The sequence below is a fragment of the Artibeus jamaicensis genome, unplaced genomic scaffold, assembly GCF_021234435.1.
Source record: "Artibeus jamaicensis isolate MK-2021 breed Jamaican fruit bat unplaced genomic scaffold, CSHL_Jam_final scaffold_474, whole genome shotgun sequence".
Taxonomy (NCBI): Eukaryota; Metazoa; Chordata; class Mammalia; order Chiroptera; family Phyllostomidae; genus Artibeus; species Artibeus jamaicensis.
This window is the reverse complement of record NW_026522046.1, coordinates 2126815-2139632: the sequence shown is the minus strand read 5'-3', so window position 1 is coordinate 2139632 and position 12818 is coordinate 2126815. Positions and strand designations below refer to the sequence as shown.

The window sequence follows — 12818 nt, the reverse complement described above, 5'->3', positions numbered from 1 at the left end:
TGGAATAATTTAGTCCAACAGCTTTCAAATGTCGATACATTTCACCCCTACCCTCATGAAAGCTTCGGAAGATGTCCAGAAACAGATAAATGGGTCTCTATTGATTAAAATGAGTTAGTCGTTTCTAGGAGTATAATTTGCAGACCATAAAGTCTGGTCCTTCATTTTGTAGATGAGGATCCTGCAGTGCAGAGAAGGGAAGCCCCTTGCCCAGGGTGACCCACATTTATCCTGGCCCTATAGTCTCATCCCACGCCTTCCTGCATTGAAGCACTAACATCAGAGCAGAGGCCCTGCCGAGAGGGGAGAAGTTGGGAAGGAAGAGGCCCTCCATCAATTTCACTTTCCCCTGGACACAGAGCAGCCCTGCTGGCTTGTTATCACTAATGTACAAAATGTGACATTGTGATGAACTGTTTGCCAATTTCCTTATCTCCACTGGTGCAAAGAAGGGCTTGTCGGAGAGTTTTGAGGTGTTAGAATATTGTTCTTTATCCACTGCACATCCCGTAACTGTTCGCAGAGACTCAGGAAAGGCTGCACACATAAATTCACATAAATTACCTTCACAAAATGTCAAAATTAAAAGTGGATTTTTATTTTGGGGATATGCCTGGAGAATGTTAACCCCTTCAGATGGATAGAAATGACATCATCAGAAAAACCCAGTTGAAATATTTGAATATAACAAAATGCACCGGAACTAACTCCCACACTCCCTCCCCCACCCAGCACTACCCCACCTGCAAAAGGGTAGCAATTCTTGTTAACAAACCATAGACTTTCCTATGCTCTTGGTCTACCCACGGGTATTTCTCTGGAGATAATATGTTTAATCCTGTGGTGGCCATAACTTCATTCTTTTTTTAAATATTTTATTTATTTATCCTTAGAGGGGAAGGGAAGGAGAGAGGGAGAGAAATATCAATGTATGGTTGTCTCTCGTGCATCCTCTGCTGGGAACTGGCCTGCAACCCAGGCATGTGCCCTGACTGGGAATTGAACTGTAATCCTTTGGTTTGAAGGCCCACACTCAATCCACTGAGCTATACCAGCCAGGGCACTTAATCTTTATTGTCTTTAATTAAATTTTATGTGACCAAACTGAAAGTTCAAGGGAGACACATAACCCATCTCAGCCTCAGTCCCCTCATTTACACAATGTGGAGGTTAGAGTACATGACTGTTTTCTAACTGGGAATTCTGTCTTCCCAAGGAGCCAGAGAGGTAGCAAGAGGACGCTGAAGTAGTTGTTAATATTCCAAAAGCAGAGGAATATCATGCAGAATATTTTTTTGTGGAAATCATGTGGAATATGTACAGAAATCATGCATACCTACAACAAGAGGATTGCAGAGGATTAAAACAAACTTTGTGGAGACTTGGGGAGACACCAGGAGACACACTGGGAAGGGAAAGAAAGCACAGGAGACCTGACTATGCAAGGTTGCTGGACAGAGAGAGAAGGAGAGCAAGAATCCAAGGACTACTTAAAACTAGATGGAAAAGGAGGAAGCAGTGCTGAAGAAATGGAGAACAGCAGGGCCCTTGAGAAGGGGCTCATCACGAAACAGCCAGAGTTTACCAGTATCTCTGTTTAATGTTAGTCCTGTTTTTTTTTTAATCGAAACTGTGATACTTTTTGTTATGCCCAAACTGTTTATTATAAACTCTTGTGAGGTGAAAAAACACCCCCAAGCTCCCCCTTTCTTTGCCTGTGGCTGGAATTGTGGCCACTTAGTGTGGGCAGCTACTCCTTTCAACCTGCTTAGAAGATCTCAGGGTAGTTATTTATCCTCTTCCCTGGGGGACAGATATTTATTTAACTTATGCTGAGTCTCTCTTTGATTTTGAGAAAGCAAAAATCATTATCTTAAGATTGCATAGCTTGTCTACAGCATAGGCATCTAGTACAGAGTGGAACAGAGTTCTCCAAAATAAAAATGGCAAAGTCTTGGAGTGCGGGAAATCTTTTAGTTGTACAAAAGACAGACATTAGGTAAAATAGGCTTTTGAGAAATACAAAGCACACATGAAGAAGTAGAAAAAAATGGTCTCAGATAAAACCCCAGAATGGAATACTAAGCAGGGGATATGAATCATACTCTTGATTCAAGTCAGGGCTACTTTATGATTTCCTTATGCCCAGACTCTCTTGCCTGTGTCAACTTCTTCACCATAATAATACCATTATAAAAATGTATGTTTTTATAACTTTATTTTTTAAAGATTTTATTTTATTTTTAGGCAGAGGAGAAGGTAAGGAGAGACAGAGGGACAGAAACATCAATGTGTGGTTGCTTCTCATGCACTCCTTGCTGGAGACCTGGCTCACAACCCAGGCATGTGCCCCAACTGGGAATCAAACCAGTGACCCTGTGGACACAGGCCAGTGCTCAATCCTCTGAGCCACACCAACCAGGGCATATTTCTAGAACTTTAAATGGTTCAATATTTTATTTTACTTGCTTTCAGGCAAGATGTAGTAGATATTGGATGCCCCAGAAATTTCCTTTTTTTCTGATATGAGAAAAAATTAAAACATTTTTTTGACTAAGATTTAGTTTTTCTCTTCTGGTTTTAAAATAAATTAAAACATTTTCCAAGCTCCTAAATGCTTTTGGACCCCAGACTCTGCCCCCCACTGTGCCGCATTGGTAAGTATTCTGGTCCCGGGCAAAGGAGAAAGCTTCAGCCTGTGGCGCAGGGCATAGGGCTGTTGAGGGAGGGACGAGCCTCAATCTCAGAGCAAAGCAAACCTGACTGGAGCCGGCATTTGGCAAAAGTGTCTTCAGTTTACCAATGCCCGACTCTGATGACTACTTATTTGCTTTTCTTCTACACTTTAGAATAAGAAACAGTGAACGAGAGTCTAAGAGTCTGCTTTCATTTTCAATTCTATTTAGTTGTGTGAAGTTGAGCAGGTTCTTTACCTCAGTGTTATAAATGTGCAAAATGAACCAAGTTGGACTAGATATTAATTCTCTAGCTATAGTTTATGCCTTATATACTTCTTAAGTATTGCTAGAAAAAAGTCACAGAGACACAGATGAAAGCATGCATAAAGGGAGAAGGTATACTTAGGTCAGGGCCCAGAAGTAAGTTATTTACTGCAGTACGATATTAACTTCAGCTCTGAGTTTGTTGGCATCGGAGAAATATAGAATTGTTGTCTTCTTTTTTGAAGAAGGTTATTGAGAAATGTGACCTGGGCAATTAGAGGCCCCTCAGCCCCTTCTCGGTGTTTGGGATGACATTCTGCCTACTGTTCCCACAGTGGGAGCTGTTTTCAAGGATGAGACTTTGAGAGAGTGATGTGTTGTTGAGAACATCTGGGTGGTGAACGTATCTGAACCCAGTCCAGGCCTCTTAACAGCTTACATAAACTGTTAATATTCCAGTGGAGAAATCTACTCATTTTGTGGTCTTACAAGACAAGCCTCCTGTATAAGTTCCCTTGCTGATGAACCTGTCACCTACCGATCTGGAGTGGTCTGCCCCCTTGTGATCTGTCCTTGTCCTCTGTGGAGGGCCAATTTCGGATTTCACCCAGGAAGCTCCTGAGTTTGCGAACTAACACATTTATTCAGACATTTTATTTTTTATTACAAAAGCAGCACGCACATATTTTATTTTTATTTTATTTTATTTTTTTAAATTTTATTTTATTTATTTTTTCTTTTTTTTATTGATTATGCTGTTACAGTTGTTCTATTCCCCCTTTATTCCCCTCCACCCTACCCCCCATCCCCACCATTACCCCCCTTTAGTTTATGACTATGTGTCTCAAGTCCTTTAGATTCTATATTTCCCATGCTATTCTTGCCACCCCCTCATCTATTTTCTATCTACTGTCTATGCTACTTATTTTCTGTACCTTCTCCCCCCTTCTCCTCCTCCCACTCCCCTGTTGCTAACCCTCCATGTGATCTTCATTTCTATGTTTCCACTCCTGATCTAGCTGTCCTTTTAGTTTGCTTTCGTTTTAGGTGTGGTTGTTAATAACTGTGAGTTTGCTGTCCTTTCACTGTTCATGTTTCTTTAACTTCTTTTTCTTAGATAAGTCCCTTTAACGTTTCATATAATAAGGGCTTGGTGATGATGAACTCCTTGAATTTGATTATTTTATTTTTTTAAAGCAAACATTCACTTACAATCCAACTACCTCAGTAAATCTCAACATTCCCCTTCTAGTGTTTACCACTGTAAAAATTATTCAAATCATCATTACCAGAGGAGACTTTTTTGCCTTTTTTTCCATTTAGGAAGATGCGTCTTTACCCCCATGCTGCGGCACCTGCCCACATTATTTTAAGCATCTACACAATATCGGTTGGATAGACTTAGTAATTTCTCGGCTGTTAGGTGTTTGTTTATTTAGTTGGTTTCCAATTTTTCATTACTACCCACAGTAAGCAATATTGCAGTCTTTTCTTTCTTTAGGATAATTTTCATTACATGAATTCCCTGGAATGAGAAAATTTGGTGAAAAAGTGTGTTTTTTGCCATTGGTACGCTTTTAGTATTTGAATGTATATAGTCTATTTGCACAGCAATAGAAAGGCACATTTTATGGAATTGGGAATAAACATCGTCTGGGCAGGTGGCGATGAGGAATGGAGTGGGCTGCTGAGGCGCATGGTGCTCCCCTGTTATGGGGGAGGTTCTCCGCACAGTTACACGGCCTTGAAAAGATGTCCTCAAGACTGGAATAGAGCTGGAATAATTTTGGATTGAAGGGACTGAATTCAACTTTCCCACTAGTCACGGCCCTAAGAATTTAACTGGAGCCGAATTTCCTCCTTTCCTGGATCTCAGACAGCTCAATCTCAAAGTGCTCTGCTCCCCTTCAACTGTTTCCAGAGAAGACAGCCTGAGGGAGAGGAAGTGGTGCTAATTAAATCCTCCCTCTGTTTTCCAGGCACAGGAGTCTTTCGCAGATGTCTGTTGTTAGGCCTGTGTTCACAGAGTGCAGCAAATACAGAAGCAGGCTTTCCTTCCCCAAAGGCACAAACCTTCCTTCACAGGTTACAGGGAACTCTAGAAATGTACTTCCTTCCAACACCCCTTCGTGCAGAGGTGGCAGACCCGAACAAAGACAGCAAGTAACTGCCAGGGGGCCATGTCTCACTAATTTTTCTCTCTCTCAGTTTCTTTTCCTTCTCCTCTTCCTCTCCATCTCCTCCTCCCGCTCCTCCTTCTTCATCTTCTTTCTCATTCTCTCTCTCTCTCACACCCACACACACATAAACAATTTTTTCTACTTCTTCATGTGTGCTTTGTATTTCTCAAAAGCCTGTTTTACCTAATGTCTGTCTTTTGTACAACTAACTTAAAATTACCTGAAAATCCAGCAAATATCCCCCTGTTGTAAAGTAGCATGCATCATGGTGGGCAAGCTAGGCTTAAAGCATGTTTGGGGGTCCCGGGTGAGAGTCCTGGTGTTGCCGTAATTATCCAAGTGTTGCTGGAATTATCCAACCCTGTGCTCCCCAGAGACATGGAGATGAAATTATCCTCTCATGCCGGCTGGGTGGATCAGAGGAGATTACCTGTGATGTTATCTGCAGAGAATTTTTCACTCAGGAGTTTTAGCCAACTCTGTTTTCTCCTACCTTCAAACCCCTCAGGGTTTGATTATCCACAGTTGTCTGAAATAATCCGTGTTCTCCCATAATAATGACATAATTGTTTTTTAGATGTTATACATATTCTTTTAGAAAATATATTATTTATTTATTTTTAGAGAGTGGGGAAGGGAGGGAGAGAGCAAGAGAAACATCAATGGGTGGTTGCCTTTCTCATGTTCCCTACTGGGGACCTGGCCCACAACCCAGATATGTGCCTTGACTGGGAATTGAACCAGTAACCCTTGGGTTTGCAGGCCAGCATTCAATCCACTGAGCCATACCAGCCAGGGCCATACTGGCATATTATTAATAACATTCATTTTATCTCAAAAGTGTCTGGGTTTAGGCAACAAATTATACGGTCATACTATTTTCATCTTTCTTGAATACTCTAATTAATCCCAATTTCAAGAATGTAAACTTGCTGGCAATAGGGGCTGTTTCTCATTTTTCTGGTATTTCACAAGAACCAAGGAAATCACGCTTGTCTGACTGAGAACAGTGAGGCATCCCTGGGAGTAGGGGGACACTCGCAGCCGGCGGCGAAGCTGCTGCGAGACTCTCCTTCCGCGGGGCGTCGGCAGTAGTGTGCTCACTCCGGGGATGAGTGCGTGGCCTCGGGAGCAAAATGGTTAGCGTGCACCTCCTGTTTTCTTTGTGGTGCTTTGTATTTACAAAATAAGGGTACATTTATTGTGTTTTTATTTACTTTAGGTCCCATACAGGGATGGGCAAAACTAGTTTTACAGTTAATTTTTGTATTATTTTTAATTATTGTAGTATTTGTTTGTCTTTTCCCATATACACAACTGTAAACCTAATTTTGCCCATCCCCATGTGATCATTTTAAACACTAAAGACTTATCAAAACAGAAAATAAAAATGATTCATAATCCTATCGTCCAGAGATAATCATTGTTAATATTTCATTTTACTTCTTTTTAGACTTTTTCAGATATCCCTTATGTCATATGTGTGTATGTGCCCAAGTATTCTCTCTTTATTAGTTTTTCTTTTTTTAGTTCTCTCTCTCTTCCTTGCTCTCTGAAATATTTTACCAATTTGAATAACATTATTCATAATATGACTTACTTTTCTCATTAACAATATATTTTGGACATTTTTCCATGATAAAAGTATATGCTTACATTTTCAATGACTATACTGTATTTCACAGCATGGTATAATATATCTTATTTAGCCAATTCCCTACTAATAGTACTTAGTTTCACTATAATTTTTTTTCAGTATTAGATACAATATTGTATGTGCACAGCTATTGTAAACAATATTTTGCTATTAGAACTAAAGTTGTATAGTTTTCTATTAGATGATAGATATTGTGATGAACAACCTTCTATATTTATGTCTTTGAGCATTTGTCTAAATTATTTCCTTAGGATACATTTTTAGAATTGCAATGTTTCAGCTAAAAAAAAGTGCTTAGTTTTAACTGCTTTGGAGCCTTATTACTCCCCAAGAAGCACATAAGAAGGTGCATTATCATTGCTTTTAACACAAATAAGCTTGCAGGCTGGTAGGTTTTCAGGCAAAAATGCTATGAAATCTTGAACAAAGTTGCCTGACAATTATTTCACACAGCTCTTTCCTTGTTCACCTTCCTGTCCTGGGGAATTAAAGATGAAAAACAAAAGTCCTACAGCCTCCTTTTCTCTGTCCAGAGAATAGCCCTCCAGGATGGTGGAGTCTAAGTTATGGAATTGTATCCATCCATGCCTATGTTTGCTTAATGTGTGTGTGGGAGTGTCAGTTTCAGAAACATCATTTGCTCATGTACCCATTTCCAAGAGCCAGGTGACCCTTTTTTCCCTTAATTTACAAGAGTTTTTCTTCCCTTGTTTTTTTAGGCCAAAGAAATGTCAACAATTGGGAGTTATGAAGGATTTCAGCCTGTGTCTCTGAAGCAAGAGGGAGATGACCAACCCTTAGAGACTGAGCGACTGTCCATGGAGGAGGGGGACCCAGGCAAGGAACCAGCGCCAAAGCAGATGTCAAGGCAACCAAGTGTGACCAAATCAACACTCTACCCCAACCCTTATCACAGGCCTTATATCACACGGAAGTACTTCGTTACACGGGTAAAATCATTGGTGCTCTTATATGCTACGTAAGAATTTATCCTAATGTCTTCCTATACAATGCATGTTTTACCAAGTGTTTTCACACTTCTTATCTCATATAATAGTGACAATAACTGTGAAGTAGATATCTTTTACAGGTAAAGAATCTGAATTTTGGAGAAGTTAAAAGAGTGTATTTTGGTCACCAGATAGAATCAAGGAGAAGCAGGTCCTCTATTCTCCATGGGTCTTTCCCTCCTCAGTCCTGTGTTTATGCTAAACTGCATTTCAATGAATTAATGTTCTATGAAGAGGGAACCAGAGCAGCTGGAATAGAAAGCTGTGACCTTGAGTGGGTATTTGTTATATTTTGTAAATAGGGGTGGTAGATTGGAAAGGCTTGTTGAGAAGGTGAATGAATGAACCTCAAGGGTCTCCACTGGGATGCTGGTATTACTGTGTGGGAACAGGTATTCTAGGTCTCAACCCTGTAGCTGCAGTGTGGAACTGAGCTGTCTTTCCTATGCATTGGAGCTGGGAAAGTAAATGGATGAGTGGATAATGAGGATGAGGTTGTTTATCTAGAAGAAGAAAAATGGTATTTTAAACTTCTAGCATTTGAATCAGTAGACAGTACTTCATTGGTTTCTAGTACCTAACTCTGTCTTGGACTCTTCATACTTCTTTTCCAATACTTCATTATTCTTCTCAACACAGTAGTGGTTAGTTCATTGGCTACAACAACTGAGGTCAAAATCAGAGATTTCGTATTCTGGAAAAAAGGACCATCTTATTTTTCAAGTGTACATGAGGCCTCTCATTGAAAAAAATGTTTAACTCAATTTCATAAGTTAATTTGGGCTAAGACTCTGGGATTATTTGCAAATCTTTAACTAATGAATCCTGATTTGGTAGCTTTTAAAATATATATTTAGTTAAGATAAAATTTTAACTGAAGCAACTCAGTGCATATGGTGTGCATGTAGGCATGTTGAAGATTACATATACTCATATCACCTATATTTGGTGACTCTTACATACAAGGTTCTTTGGTACGTGTTATATTATGTATTTGTGTGAGTGTTTTGTGTATGCAGAGCATATGGTGTGTTTTCTAAAGTATGTGGACTTGATTAAATATGGCAAGTAAAGTTGTAAGATACAGCTGTGAAGAAAATCAAAGCATCCTCTAAGTTTCATTAATCTTTGATATTGGTGACATGACAGCCTGGGTTTGATGAGAGAAAGACAACCATGAGTGTTATAGAAGAAGGGGTTTATCTTTGGAAACCAGTGCAATTATGAGAACTGGCTGAGAAGTCTATGCAGAGATGCTGTCTCTGTATCTTGTGATGGCCTGAAGTTGCTATAGGTCAACCAACTGTCAGTTGTGAAGTGGGAATAGGAGAAGCAGGTCCTCTATTCTCCATGGGTCTTTCCCTCCTCAGTCCTGTGTTTATGCTAAACTGCATTTCAATGAATTAATGTTCTATGAAGAGGGAACCAGAGCAGCTGGAATAGAAAGCTGTGACCTCGAGTGGGTATTTGTTATATTTTGTAAATAGGGGTGGTAGATTGGAAAGGCTTGTTGAGAATGTGAATGAATGAACCTCTATACAGAATAGAGACAGATTGGATCCTATCTATGTCCCAAGTCTAAACTTGAAGATGTGAATCACTTTCAAGAGAAGCTGGTGCCTTTTTCCACTGACCCAGCCCAGGGGAAGGAGAATCTGAGAGAGATCTGATGAACAAAAAAAAACTATAGGTCTGGGTGCTGCCTTGTGCACAGCCTTGACCAGGAGATCAACAGCTGTGAATATGAGCTGCCCCAGTGCCTGGTGGCCTGTACTGGTCTTCAGTAAGAGAAATGACTGATGTTTCACTTCCAACTTTCAAAGAGCTAGCTAGACTCGGTATCTCCTATCTATTAGTTCAGTGCTCTCCCTGCCATAATGTCAAGTTGAGTTTTGGACTCCTTTATAAGGGTTTTCAATGACTGAGTCTGATCCATGTGATGAACATCTCCATCAGGTGTGTAGAAATAACCCTAAGTTCTCAAGAGTGTGAGAAGTAAAACCTTTGAATCTTATTAATGAATCTAAAGTAGATGTGAGGACTTTTTAGGTGTGCTGAGGGCTATGTTCCAAAGGTACTGAGCATTTATTCTCTTTCAGACCAAGGGATGGAGTATGAAGGGTTCTTTTAGTATGTGAGTATAATAAATGTGCATTAATGCATGTGAGGATAATGAAAATACAACTATTGGCTCAACTAAAACTTATAGTGAGAAATATATTTTTGAATCAATAAAGGAATGACCTAGTTTTACTACCTTGTAAATGACAAATCTGCTGATGTGGTGGGAGTTGAGAAAATGGGGAGAACGTATGTGCGTGCATATAAAAATGCTCTCATCCTCAAAGTGTGGGTAAAATACCAGTTTTATATGAAGTTTTTAATAAGCTAACTTTGTAAGAGTTCTTAGTACAAAGCATGCCACATCTATTAACATTTCATAAGTGGCATCTCATTTTTATTATAAATGCCTTCTCTCTCCTTTTGTTGATTTGACATTTACACTTCTATAATTGGACATACGCAATGAATGACATTAAGTTGACCATGACCTTACCATGGCCTCCAGGGTAAGATATAAATGTAGATGTATAGAATCTGTAGCAGTAAAAAAGTTTGAGTAAAGAAACCTAATTCATTTTCTCAAAGGATAAGTAAATGAGACCAAGGTTCCAAGTGATTCAGATCTATGATAGATTCATCATAAATTACCATTCTTGGAGGTGAAATAAGATCTACAGATCATTTAGCCCAGTGCTGCTTAATCTTTATTGTGAAAACAAATCAATCACCTGAAGATTTTATTAAAATGCTGATTCTGATTCAGTAGGCCTTGAGTGAGGCCTTACATTCTCCATTTATATAAACTGTCTGGCAGTACTCAGTGTCTCTGAGGCCAGAGGTAGATACCCAATGCTACAACAAGAAGGGGAAACAATTATGTGAGTTCCAAGCTGGAAATCTGTGATGTGACTAATATGGAGGCATAAATTAATTCTGGACAAACAAAAGCATCATTTTTAGCATCATAACCTCATGCATTAGATCACACTTCTCAATGCTGGATTCTAAAAGGAGTCCATGTGTCCCTTAAACCTTATGTGTCCTTTTCTGCATCACTCCAAGGTGTTGCTTCCTTCCCTCAGGTTTTCTTTCATTACTTATTTACTGAAACTCTGCCCTTTTGATATAATTTATCAACATTTTTGCTAAGTCAGAAAAGGCCTCTGAGATATCTAATCCAACCCCTGAAACACACCCCTGAAAAGCACATGTGACTTGCCTAAGGTCAACCAAAAACTGAAGGGCTATGCCAAGACTGGATTCTTGACGGTTTCCACCACCCCTCCACTGCATCTCACCTTGGACAATGAATGGGAGGTCACAGTAATGAAGGTCTGAACCACTTGTTCTCAGTCTGCTTGGGTAACCTTTTCCTCCTGTTGTAGTTCATCTGCTATTATTGCTTAGCCCTATCTAAAAAAGGCATAATGCCTTCTCTGAACAAAAGTACCCCTCAAGGCTAATAACTCAAGGTATATTACGATAATCACTTTATTTTGGAGACCCATTCAAAGGCAACTTCTTACGAGAGAAACAATACATGATCTGCATGGTGAAAGATATTTTTAAACTCCCTGAAGGACTCTATATTTGCAGATACCTTATCAGAAACTTGAAAGAGATTAGCGATGGGGAATTATCTCTAAATTTATACTTGAGAATGTAAATTACATATAAACTACTGGGACTAAAACTATTTGATCTTTTAATATTTGATTAATGGTTCCCCATGGCCTTTTTATAGTCTATGTTCTATTGTGAGCAAGGAGACTTTAATAAGCAGGTTGGAGTCTTCCCATTGTGCAGCAAGATGTCGTTGCTTTCATGATTCTAATTAGGGTTTCATATTCCCTCCCCTTCCCTCTTCTCTTACTATAGGGTTCCCTGTGCCTTTCTCTTGCATTACGAACAACTAAATATATTAGTTGTATTATAGTCTGTGTGAGCTTCTTTCTGGTCTAGAAATTATATGTCTCACTGTACAAAAGGTTTCTCAACTTTTCTACTTTCACTAAAATCTGTTGAAAATTATAATAAAGATGTTGTTTTTTCCTAAGGGAAGATAATGAACAATAATAAAATAAGATGCTTTTCCTTCATTTTCAGGGAAAGACACATTTGATTGTACTTTACAAATCACATACATTGTAGAGCTGGTTTTCTTACTGTATATATTTACCACAAAGCAATCTTATCTGGGCATGGTGACATGATGACAGCCACTAGACAGATCTTCCTGTGTCTGAGTCCTTAGGAGCATTTCTTCCTCTCCTAGCCTTTTACTATTTAGTTGAGGCATCTAGTACATGGGGAAAAATCAGCAGCCGATTTGAGTATTGTTTGTGTGACAACTGGCCCCAGGCTAGTCTAGTTTAAGGAAAAGCAAGGACACAAAGGTACATGTCTTTGAAATTCTCTCAGTAGATTTGTTTTCACTGAAGATATTCAGTGCTAGATTATTAGAGAAAATGTGGCCCATTTTGCTATACAGTGACTTAAAAATAAGGATCCCCCAATGTTTTTTTGTTAAAATTTAGAACTAGAAGGATATGTTATATGTTTATTACCTTGATAAGCTTTCTTTTATCACGTGATGAGTACATATTACTTTGTCATTATTTTCTATTAGGCTATAAAGAGTCTCAGAGCTAATTGTTCCATTGCAGTAACCATTTGATCCCCCAATTCTGGTACAACTATTTACCTTCTATTTATATTATTAGTAAGAGAGCAATAATAAAGTCTTTTATTATTTAGTGTCACTAAATGTTTTTGGCATCTCCCAACAGTTTTGCAACTAATATTATCTTATCCACCTAACAAATGATTAAATGGATATATAGAATGAAAAAGTGATTCAATGTGGGTCTCACAGCAAGCAGAAAGGCTGAGATTGATATCTCATCCTCAACACAAGTCAGCTTGTTCACACATTTTTATTTCATTTCCAATATTAAGTGTCTGA

General features: G+C 39.0%; 1 protein-coding gene across 3 annotated transcripts in view; it reads left to right on the top strand.

Annotated features, from left to right (window-relative positions):
* The window catches only part of TPRG1 (tumor protein p63 regulated 1), a 202822-nt gene that overhangs the window by 87115 nt on the left and 102889 nt on the right, over nucleotides 1-12818 (top strand). For all 3 annotated transcript variants that reach the window (XM_053657560.1, XM_053657561.1, XM_037131766.2), the window contains one exon: nucleotides 7499-7729. In XM_053657560.1, the coding sequence (XP_053513535.1) occupies nucleotides 7508-7729 (222 nt within the window). In that variant the 5' untranslated portion in view covers nucleotides 7499-7507. The remainder of the gene's footprint in view (nucleotides 1-7498; nucleotides 7730-12818) is intronic.